The 12,272-nt window shown below is 45.9% G+C and overlaps 1 protein-coding gene across 1 annotated transcript; it reads left to right on the plus strand.

Annotated features, from left to right (window-relative positions):
• Positions 1–4,746: 4,746 nt before the first annotated feature.
• AICDA (activation induced cytidine deaminase) lies at positions 4,747–9,995 on the plus strand. Its single transcript, XM_030553003.1, has 5 exons — positions 4,747–4,760; positions 8,632–8,779; positions 9,072–9,342; positions 9,534–9,649; positions 9,942–9,995. Exons 1-5 carry the CDS (start codon positions 4,747–4,749, stop codon positions 9,993–9,995), a joined length of 603 nt encoding a protein of 200 aa, XP_030408863.1.
• The last annotated feature ends 2,277 nt before the right edge of the window (positions 9,996–12,272 follow it).

A 12,272-nucleotide genomic window follows, 5' to 3' on the forward strand; every position in this document is an offset into this window, starting at 1 on the left:
AACTGGAGATTAAGCCTGCTGTGTAGCCCCAGTTGCAGGACAGCATGGGGGAGAGGAATGACATTCCGTGCTGGAGAGTGAAGGCCTCTGCTTGTCCACTCTGTGATGATTGGGTGGCAGGGCTTGAGCTCTGGGAGGGGCGGGTGGCATGGAAATGCTGACTGAAGCCCGCTGTGTATGGGGAGAGTGCAAGTCTGCGCAAAGAAAGGGCAGAGGTGGAGAGTGCTGGGACCAAAGTTCTCTGTGTATGTCCAGGACGAGGTTGCAGAGGCTCTGTGGGAAGGAGATGGATGAACAATGCTGGAGACTGAGGTCCTGTGCACAGCCCTTGAAAGTAGCACTGTAGAAACTGCACTGAATAAATGGCAGCAGTTCAGCTGCCCCATCAGTCATCTCAGTGCAGACACGCTGTGTTAGCTTTGATTGCTGACTCTGCATTTTTCTTACTGTAAATGAGACACGCTGTCAACCGCATGCTGCAGCCGCGTGCTGGTGAAGACATGTAGGGTAGTCGCTGTATGCTGCCTGGGCTCTAACCACATCCTCCACACCTGTGCATGGTGGACAAATAACTCTCCAGCCCTCAATTCCCATTCCTGTCTTTCCCCCCTGCACACACTTCTTCTTCCCTCCAGCCTGGTATGTGAGCTTGGAATTCCTCAATGATAGATAATGTGTCAGCTATCAGATTTCAAGGGCCAAAACCCTTATTGTCTGAAGACACCGAGAGAGAGAAACAGGCAGGGAGGGGTTGGAGAAGAAGGACTGGGGCATTGCCAGGGCTATGTGAGGAGCCCAGGACTGGAATAGCAGGGGCTGCAGGGCAGGACTGAGGGGCATTGGCAGAGCTGTGTGGGGAGCCCAGCACTGGAATAACAGGGGCTGCAGGGCAGGACTGAGGGCAGCAGAGCTGTATGGGAAAAATCTGTACATTGTCTTACTGTCCTATATCTAATTCTAGCGAGACACTATGAGTACTGAAGAAATATACTCAATGCAGTTAGCAAGCTTATCAGTTTATTTATGTACTCATCATGTTTAGTAGAGAGGAGACCTCTTTCCTCCGCTGTTCTTGGCTTGAGGTCTCAGTGCACGGATATCGCCTTGGTGGTTTCAGCTTCTGCTCCCACTGAGCAGAGAAAGTTTTTCTGCATCTCTGAGGTTTTCTCTTGAGGGGAGGGGAAGCAGGTGGTGGCGTTGCTAGCTCTCAGCCAACAAAATTAGCCAACTAGAGCCACGGGCGCTTGATTTAAAATGAGATTTCTGAGCAAGTGGTGAATGGAAAAAACAAATAGATATTTATATCTATACACACAGATCACATGACTTCCTGTTGACTAAACAGGCAGCCTGCTCTCTGCTTTGGGCAGGATAATTGCTTTTAAATATTTACTAAATGTTATTTCCCATTTCTCAGACTTTTGCTGTCTGAATCTTTAAAAATAAATCAAGTTTGGTGTTTTTCTCTGTGGCTCATTCTCTGCTTGTCTCATTTTATATTTTGAATATGCCAAGCTCTGAGTTCAAGCACAGATGCAGGTTTACATACAAGATCCCATTACAAATTGGAATGGTGCCCTTTGGTACTAAACACTCTTCTGGGACAGCCTGACCCACCAAAATGCTCCCGGCTTCCTCTCCGCTAGCTCCGGGGGGAATGGAGGAGTCTTGCAATGAGCCCTGATGGCCAACAAGCTGTGCTGGAGAAAGAAACAGATGTGGAGGAGCCATCTCTGGAAATGACCCATTGCCAGCCCCTTCCCATTTTAATTAAATAATTATGATAGGAACAGAGGGAAGAGGTGCATTAGAGATACTAAATAATTGATAATGGTAATAATCTCTTACATTTCTCTAGTATCTTCCGCCCAAAAGGATCCCAGGTGTGATAAACACTCTGCAGATTACAGAGGGGATTATAGTGGTTAGAACACAGGTCTGCGAGTCCTGGTTCTGCTGTTGACTTACCTTGTGACCTTGAACAAGCCTTGTCATCGCCTTGGGACTCAGTATCCCCATCTATAAAATGGGGAAGATACTGCCCATACTACGAAGAGGTGCTGAAAAATAATTAAATGTTTACAAAGGGCTTTAGATCCCCCGATAGAAGATTCTATAGAAATATTTATTTATTTATTTATTCTTTCTTTCTTTCTTTTTCTTTCTCCCACTATGCTTCTCTCTGTCTCCCTAGTTCCATACAGAGCAGGAAGAATCTGCCCTGCTTATAGATAGTAGGGATAATGTGTTAAACCTCTGACAACATGTCCCCTTTTGGGGGTGTTAGGTGAAGGATCTGGTTAAATATCATATGAAACGTGATATTTGTTAAACCTTCCGGCAAGTATGTGCACTGAGCCTTTGTTTAAACAGACAGCTAGGCTAACAGATAAAGTTCTTGGACTTCTTTCAGTGTGGAAAATTTGATGTAAGTACTTGGCTATGGAAATTAAGAACCAGAAAAGGAATGGAACTGCAACTTCCTTAATTTAGTTGATGAAGTGCTGGCAGGTGTGTTCTTGAGAAGTAGCAATTTCTGTGGGGTATATGGACATTTTTAACGTCCTCTGAAATGATTTTCCTGTCTTTAGCTCCTTCCCAGTTAAAAGGCACCAAATTTAAATGGCGAAAGAGTTGAATTCACAAATACAACCTACTATAGGGGCCGAGAGTTTAGAAAGATTCAAAATGGACATATATATGAATAATAAGAATGTCCCCTGCAATTCTATTAGCTAGGGTACATATTTATAAGGCATATAAAACCCTCATGCTTTGGGACATCAATCAAAAGCTAGGGGATGGGGGATCCGCTGGTGTGATTGTTATAACTCCTGAAATCAATGGAATGTATGACAATTGACACTAGCTCTGGATCTGCCCCTATTCACTTTTAGCCAGGAAGAAACTTCCCCAGTATGGGGTTTCTTGCACCTTCCTCTGCAGCGTCTGGTATAAGTCACTATCAGAGACCGGGCACTGAGCTAGATGGACCTGGGGTCTGTTTCAGTACAGCAATTCCTGCGTTCCTGATATTTTTGCATGTGCTGGTTTCATATGACTCTATCAGTCATTTTGAAAGTCAGCTAAATAAACACAGAAAATAAATCAAGTACAGACCAGTGGAGCACTTCCTCCAATATTATAAAAACAACCACAGCCATATCCCAGCAGCCCCTCCCTATCTTGTCTTGCCCAAGTGCTGATAATGCACAGTCCATGTTCTTGCGGCTGTTCATACAATATGGAACATGGTTGCCAGGGAGAGAAGAAAGAGGGAGAGATGTTGTGGAATATCTCCCCATCTCCCTCTTGGCGCCCATCCTGAGCTGAGCTGCTCTCTGAGAGGTGTCAGCTTTCCGTGCCTTCCCTAGAATGAGGCACAATCTGCAAGGTGCTGAGCATCTGCTGTGAACAGCGGACACAGCAGGGGCTCCTCTTCATCACCCAGGAACAAGCTCTATGACTTTGGGGCAGAGCTCTGTCTGCAAAGCACAGTGTGTACATTTATGCTGCTGGAGTCATGAGTCTGGCTTATCCTAATGAATGGCTTTATACATCTTCTGCATAACATAAAACTGAGGCTCTTCAGCTCTGATCAGGCAATTTACAACCTGTGGGCAGACTGCTACCGCTGCAGCAACTGCACCCATGCATTGTAAACAGGAGAATCATTAAAGATCCCATGTGGCTTTCTGCAAGAGGCTGCCTGAGTCTCAGTCTCTCGTATCTCTCTCATATTTGCTCAGCACCAGTCACCATGATATTTAGGTGTCAAGTTGGAGACTAAATTCCATCACCAAGCATTACAATTTGCCTCTCTACATTTTCCTTGCATTTTCAGCTGGGGACAGTTTTCTTCTCCATGTCCTGTACTGACCTGTGGTGTAGTGTTGCTGTGCACTTTTAAACAGCTGCAGTGTCCCACCCCAGAGGTGACTGCTGTTCTGCAGCAAGGGATGCAACTCCTCTGTGCACAGTCTGCAAAGCCCTGCAGGATGAAACTGACAACAGCAATGTAGAAGACAGTAGTAATCTGATATTTTCTATGTTCCTTCTATCCAAGGATTCCAGACGCTTTACAGACATTCATGAAAAAAGCTTTACAATCCACCTGTGAAGTTGGTCAGCATTATTATCCCCATTGTACAGATGGAGACACTGAGACACAGAGAAATTAAGGTCCAGATCATCAGAGGTATTTTGCAACCTAATGCCCACTGAAATCAATGTTAGGTGCCTAAATACCTTTGAGGACTTGGGCCTAAGTGACTTTGCCCAAGGTCAAACAATGATTCAGTGGCAAAGCTGGAAAAGAACCCAGGAGTCCTAGCTCCCAGTCCCCTGCTCTAACCATTAGACAACATTTCCTGTCTAGTTGAATTTTATTATTGATATTAATTTAGAAATATATCTTAGAGCTAAGAGGGGACCAATGAGAGGTGCAGGGGGTAGAGGGGAGTAGCCAATCAGGGCTAAGCATCTTTTAGAACTGAAGTCCCTTTACGTTTTAACACTTTCCTCACTGGTTCCTGTGGCCCCAAAGAGCTCTTTAACTCCTCCCCTACCTAAACCAGACTGAAACCTGGAGGGAGATGATGGGTGGAGGCGACAAATGGGGGAGGGGAGTAGAGGGCAGTTCTCATTTTTGTACATCGAGTCAGAGGACCATTCACACAGAGCAAGAGAGCAGGGTGACTCAGAAGACCTCCCTGTGACCCCTGACACCTCAAAGGAGACCCCAGCATGGCCATGGACAGGTACCCCTCTCCCTCCTACCAGAACTCAGGGCTTCTTTCTTGGTATGAATCTGTTCTGCACAGCTGCTCGCCGTCCCTCTGCATTTCTCCATCTGACTCAGTTCCCCAACCCTCCCTCCCATCTCTTTCTCTCTCTGACTGTCCCTCACTACATATTTCTCTCTCTCTTTCTGTCATTTCCCCGATTTCTGTCTAATTATTCTTGTTCTTTCTTTCTTTCTTTCTAGAACTAGGATAGGTACGGAGAGCAGAGAGGTAAACATTCAAGTGCTTTTATGATCGATCTATCTATCTATCTATCTATCTATCTATCTATCTATCTATCATTCTCTCACTGCTGTTCATATACTTGCTCCTAGCTACGGATCATTCCATCTTACAATAGCTCTATTTGCACTGCAGTTACACAGTGACCAAATGATCACCTAATCACTCTCGTGCAATTGCGTACCGTTCTCCCATGCAAGGACCTTCACTGTGATTTGAACATTTGGGGAGTGTATCTATATTACAGGTATATCTATATGCTCAACACCTAAGCACTTTCTTTAATGACTGAGCATAATCATGACTCAGATAGCATCCCCTCTAACTATGCAGAAGCTACATGGGGTGCAAACACCCAGAAATTTGTAACTAGCTTTATAGTGTGAACCTGCTCAGTTGCTTTAACCTCCTAATCTCTGCCCAGGGTTGACTTGTTGATACCCACCTACCAAACATGTTTTGAAGTCATTACTATAAGCAGAACTCCCAGTGGAGTCAAAGCCAGAGAAAGAACACGGTCAGAAATGGAATTAGCACTAGAGCTGGTTGAAATGTTCTGAGTGACAGATTCTCAGTCAAAAAATTGCCTGTTTTTGACATCGGAAGTTTTCATAATAATGGCTTTTTTCCTTCCCTATATTTACATTTTTTCTAATGACATTGGAAAACACTAATTTGATCATCATTTTGCTTGTTTGGTTTACGGTTGTTCCTTTTCTCCCAATGCACTGCCCTTTTCCAGTGGCAAAATTGTTAAAAAAGAATTTTTTTAAAAAGGGGAAGGAGGGAGAAAAAAATGAAAAATGAAGCATTTGAAGGTGAAAATGTTCACAAACATTTTCAAATAAATGAAAATTTCTCCCTGTTCCTATCCCATGGAATGACAGCGCTTCAAAATTGTCACCTCTGTCATGATTTTTCCCTTCAGTTTCTCCGGCTAAGATCTAGGTATTTGACCCTAAATGTTATACTTGCTCCTTAGCCCGTAATGGTGCAGGTACTGCTACTGTAACGCCCTGAGGTCAGTCATACTGAAGGCAAGAGCAAAAGGGGTGCCCCCTTTCTGTCCCCTTTTCAAGGGGGATAATGCCACACCTCCCTTCCCCCAAGCCCCACCCCGCAGCGGTAAGCCACATTTGAAAGTGAGAGAGGACCATTGGCCAGAAGGTATGTGCTTTGTGGACTAGAGCCAGAGCTGCGTTGAAGGGCGGCTTGGAGTTGGAATAAAACTGTACTTGCCCATTGGGGGCCCTAAGCAGGACTATTTTTGCCCCCCCCAACACATCATAAAAAGTGAAAGGGGGGGCCCTTGAGCAGCTCAGGGCCCTAAGTCATTGTTTAGTCTGGTTATGCCCAGTGCCGGCTCTGGATATGACTGTTCCGAGTGCACAGGATACAAGTGTGAAATAAAAGCAAGCATGATAAGGAAGGATAGATGAGGAGAGAGAGAAATGGAAAGTCAGAAAGACACACTAAGAAATGAAGTGAGACAAACAGAGAAATCGAAAGGGGGAGATGTGTGTAGTCAGCTCATTTGTATGGTACTTCTGGCCAACCTTGTATGCTAAGGATGGTTGGACTGCATCCGTGCTTAGGTGGGAGACCTCCAAGAAATCCCCAAACACTGCAGGGAGTGGCAGGAGTAGCTCAGTCGGGGAGTTCTCTCTCCCCTCTAAGTCAGTATTGTGTCCAATGCCACAGTGGATGCTATGTTGGGTGGAGAAGTGTAGATTATTTAGTAAGGGTACTCTGCCATCTGGGGCAACACTAACGCTCCAGCATGGGAAGGAATGCTGTGGCATCAAAATCAGAGGACTGCCATTTGAGCTAAAGGAATAACTCCATTAACCGGTAGCAGCAGTAGGCTCTTGACCTTTTTGTGGACCATCCATAAGGAGAAATGACACAACTTAGTCAGTGTGTTACATGTCTATGAGTTTAAGTTTATAATATAGACACTGGGATGAAATATGATATGCATATAATATTCTTTATATACATTTAAGGTTGTGGGTTTGGAACAAAGGATGTGTGTGACTGAGGGATGTGTGTGCCTTGTGTGAGAATGAGAGTTGTGTGTCTGTATCTCTGTGTGAATGAGGGAGGCATATGTGTGTAAGGTAGGAAGCTTTACACATGTAAAGGTGGATGTGCTATAGGTATGTAAATATATGTGACAGAAGGATATGTGAGTGTGAATGTGCAGCTGTGTGTGACAGCTGTAGGGTCTATGAATGAGGGGGGTGTATGTATGTGTGTGAATGTGTCTGAATGACTGCATATGTTTGTGCAAAAATTAAGGTTGTGTAATGTATGTATGTGTATGAAGCTGTGTGACAGGGAAGAGTGTATGTGTGTGTAGCGAGAGTGTGATTGTAATTTCCATGTTAAATACCAAGTTACTCAGATACAATGTTGATAGGTAGCAAGATGTGTGAGGGAGCAATGTATGTGTGTCATACAGAGAGAGAGTGTGTGTGTGTGTATGTGTGTGTGTGTGTGTATGTGTGTGTGTGTTGAAGAGATGTGTGTTTCCCTGAGACTCTCAGACCTCAGACTGAAATCAGATAAACCTGATACAATAAATCAACAGATACAAGCTCCCCTCTCCCAACCTTTACTCCACTCTCATTCCCCTACAGACCCAAACCCTATATCAACTGACCTGCTGTAAGTCCCTCCATCACACATCACCCCTTCAGAATGAGGAGGTGACATGCCAGGATTATTTTTAACCCATTCACTTCTGTTTTGCATTGCTGTGGAGGTGGTTAGTGTCTCATCTCAGTGAGCACAGCTGTTCACAGCTCCTGCTGCAACCCCACATTGAGGCAAAGCACGTTAGAAAAAAGTCTATGACTTCTGCATCCCCCTGGGCCAGAGTAGGGCCACTATGTGTGAATTCATTTGACTTAGGGCTTGTATCCATATAGGTCTCCGTCCAGAAATGTCCTTCCATTAGACTGAATCGACTCTTTTAGTGAGATTGCTGGTCTCTCCCCTCCCCTATAATGTCCTTCCTGTGTGGTTTATTCCAGCATTCCACTGATGTTTGTCATTCCACCATGTTTATCTCTTGGAGGCCAAGGCAAAGTTTTTCCATACAGCCTGCTCTCCAGAGCTTTGTCCAATCCTAGTTTTAAATCTCCCTAGTGATGGGGCTGCCACTCCTTCCCTTGGAGACTCTGCCACAGCCTTACACTGTGAGGAAACATTACTTTATTGCCCAGCCCAAAATGCTCCATCTTCTCAATTGCACCCCAGGTCTCCTCTCTTCAGACTCTCAACCAATTGCTCTACCTCCTTGCTTTTATGCCCTTCCGACAGTTTCATCCCCTCCCACCTTAGTTGTTGTTTAACCAAACTCTGTAGATTAAGTTCTTTCCATTTCCACTTGTAGGGCCGCCCCTCCTCCTCTCGCAGCCCCGTTGCCCTGTCTGTGTCCCTTTTCTGAATACCATGCAGTTCTAGTACAGATGGGCCTAGGAATGGAGAGGATGTTATAAGTGCAGTCTTACCAGAGCCCTGAACATATACTTTGTCGCTTCCCTGTTATGGAATGTGCTATTATAGTTTAATCTTCCCCTCAAATGTTCCCCTGCAGCCTCCTGATGAAGCAGAAGAAATTCCTCTACAATTTCAAGAACCTACGCTGGGCCCGGGGCCGCCATGAGACCTACCTCTGCTATGTGGTAAAACGTCGGGATAGCGCCACCTCCTGCTCCTTGGACTTTGGATACCTGCGCAACAAAGTATGGCATAACTCGGGCACCTATCAATACAGCCAAGCACCTATCAGCTCACTTACCCAACCATCAGGCCATCTGTGTATTCACCTCCTCACCCCAATATTCATCAATGCACCCACCAGCTCATCCCCTACTTACCCATGCATCCATCAGCTAACCCGCATATCCAGCCAGCCAGCCAGCCAACAGTTCAACCCTATATCTACCCATACACTCATCCATTCCTCCCATATCCATCCATGCATGTCTCCATCCTCTCTCCCATTGTCTCCCTCTCTGTCTCTTTCTTGCTCAGTCGGGTTGCCACGTGGAGATGCTCTTCCTGCGTTACATCTCTGCCTGGGACCTGGACCCTGGACGCTGCTACCGAGTCACCTGGTTCACCTCATGGAGCCCCTGCTATGACTGTGCCCGGCATGTGGCTGACTTCCTGCGTGCCTACCCCAACATGACGCTGCGCATCTTTGCCGCCCGGCTGTACTTCTGTGAGGACCGCAATGCTGAGCCTGAGGGGCTGAGGCGCCTGCACCGGGCTGGGGTCCAGATCGCCATCATGACCTTCAAAGGTGAGACAATATCTCAGAGGTGGGGAGACAGAGGCCTGGAGAGAGGGGACAGGGGAGAGATGGTGAAGGAGTCATGGGGGAGACATATAGAGGGATATGGAGCCCTAATGATCCTTGGGGACAGTTGAGTCCTGTTCTGGGCATCCCTGACTCTGCTCCATGTCTTCAACCTGACTCCTGCTCCTTGGCAGATTACTTCTACTGCTGGAACACCTTCGTGGAGAACCGGGAGAAGACCTTTAAAGCTTGGGAGGGGCTGCATGAAAACTCTGTCCGTCTGTCCAGGAGACTTCGGCGGATCCTTTTGGTGAGGGACATTTCTTTGCCTCCTATCCATACAGTGCCTCCCCTTCTTCCACTGCTGCATTTCTTCTTTACTCCCTTTTTTCCCCTCTGTCTTCTCTTCTTGACTTTCCTCTGCCCACTTTCCTCATCTCTTCTCTCCTCCATTCCATTTCCCTTTCATTTTTACCCCACTCGTCTTTGGCTCCTCCCTTCTCCAACCCTCCTCTCCTCTTGTCCCCTTCATCTTCTCCACCTCTCTCAGCATTTCCGCTCATTGCACAACTAACTCGTCTCTTCTCTCCTGCTCTGCACAGCCACTGGATGAGGTGGACGATTTACGAGATGCCTTCAAAATCCTGGGACTTTGAGGTGGGCAGGACTGAAGCTCACAGCCAATCAGAAGACTCTGGAAACACATTGGTCCTACAATGTCTCTCTTTCTCTCCTACTCACCCTTTCTCCCCTTCCTTCTTTCCATCCCTCCCTCCAGTCTTAAATCCTCATGTCCTGAGAAAAGACCTTTCTTACTTCCCTTCCAAGGAAAATTAGGATGACCCACTAAAACCAGAATTCTCCTGCAGTCCCACTCCATCCAGCACTACAGCCTTGCTTGGGGAAGCCAGGACTAGAGTGAAAGCCCCACACAGATTTTTATAGGGTGTGTCTTCATACAGGGTTAATTCAAAAGATTAATACCCAGGTCTGAGCATCCAGGTTGGCCTGGACCGGATGTGGGTGACCACACTGCAAAGCCCCATCTGTGTTACTGTGTGCTCACTGATGCTGCACTTGTCCATGTGTGCCTCTAGGACTCCTGGGGCACATCCCAGGGTTCTTTGTGCTGCAGTGAGCTGAGCTGCTTCATGATTCTCTGCCAGTGAATGGTGGGACAATTGGTCTGTCCTTCTTGGCACATGGGGGGAATTGTGGAAGGCACTGGAGGACAAATAGTGATTGAGTCTGTGCCCTCATTGCAGAGTGGGAGTGTTATCAGTCAAGCGCAAGCCTCTCTCAGCCTTTAGCCTATAGCCCCAGCTGTGCCAGCTAGGCCAGGTGTAAAGCAGCACCAACCTTGAGAGGGTTTTGTGTGTAGCCAGGAGCTGGGTTAGGAGCAATACATGAATAAGAGCCTGAGTTAACTCTGCAGTGAAGACAGACCTCTAACATTTCCTGCTGAGAGAGGACAGGACTGGATTAATTGTGAGTCACCCATCCTACCTCCTTATGCTGCCTCCTGCTGGGAAAGGCATCAACTGGAGTTCATGTGAGACTGCCATGAAGCCAGCTGTCCTGCATTGATCTCCATTGTGCCCCCTGCTATGAAAGGGTGGGGCTGCAGAAGCTGAGAGATTCCCCTTGCTAGCCCTTTTGTCCAGCTCTCTGCACTGTCTCCCACTTGAAGAGGATGAGACTGGGAGACAGAATCCTAGAAATTTGAGGTGGCGATGCTGTGGCCAAAAGTTTCAAGTTTTCACTAATTTGAGGTACCCACCTCAGGATACTTTGGGCCCAATTTGCAGAGGTGCTGAGCACCCACAGCTCTCACTGACTTAATTGGTTGTTGACTTCTCAAGCTGGACGGTGAAAACAGACATCCAGATTTAGTGAAGACTTTTGAAAATGCTGGCCTAAATCTATTTCATCTTCTTCACGCAGCTCGCTTAGTCAGGGTAGGATTGTCCCCTGTGGTCTAATTTCCAGGCCTTCATCAAATATAACACTCATAAGCAATGGAGCTTCCATTATTTCCTTTTTGGGAGGGACTATTCCATAGTCGATTAGCAGCTGTATGTTCCCCACAGCCAGTGTCCCTGCATGATTCTGTACAACAACTCCTTCTGGGAAAATCTGACACTGCACTATCTGAGATCTCCTTAATCAGTTAGAGCTCCTGCACCATTCCTGATAGTGCTTCCTTTTGGGAGAGGCTCGAACTAGAGTGGTTGAGAGCTTCCCAGTGCCAGCCCCATTCCCAACAGTGCCTCCTGATGGAAGAGGTAGGAAAAGGACTAATTATGTGCTTTCCACACCCAAGTCTCCTGCACTGTTTCCTATGGCACCTCCTGCTTGGTGAAACTGGAACTGGAATAGCTGTGAAAATTCTCTGCAAAGCATTAATTTCTATGCATGGTGCTGTAGAAGTGCTTGATGTAATGCCTGTTAATGTTTGTACATATATATATATATATAACTACATATATATAAATAAATACTGTTCTTGTGTATGAGTAGACTTGGCAGAATATGGTTTTTTTAAATAATTTCAATGTTTATTTTGAAGCACTTTTTAAAGTTTTATTGATTTAAATTGTCACAGTTGCACGAAATTATGGTGCGGGGTCCTCATCACATGTCAAAATATACAAAGTAAATAGCCTTAAATAAAAGTCTAATAAGTTTTCAAGCAACATTTCCCTTACTTTGCCTAGCTGCAAATTTTGATTATCATCAGTGGAAATTTTTTCTCCTGAGTTTGTGTGTGTACAGTGAAATCAGCATTTACTGCTAAAAAGCTAATCTTTCCAAACCTACGTATGAGCTTTTGTGGTCTGTTCCAGAGATGAGCCATATAAGGGATATGGAGATGGAAGAAAGACTTGGAACATAATCCAGATGTTGAAGCTGAATCCTAGACATGCTGGTTA

This window comes from Gopherus evgoodei, chromosome 1 (assembly GCF_007399415.2).
Source record: "Gopherus evgoodei ecotype Sinaloan lineage chromosome 1, rGopEvg1_v1.p, whole genome shotgun sequence".
In the NCBI taxonomy this organism is placed as follows: domain Eukaryota; kingdom Metazoa; phylum Chordata; order Testudines; family Testudinidae; genus Gopherus; species Gopherus evgoodei.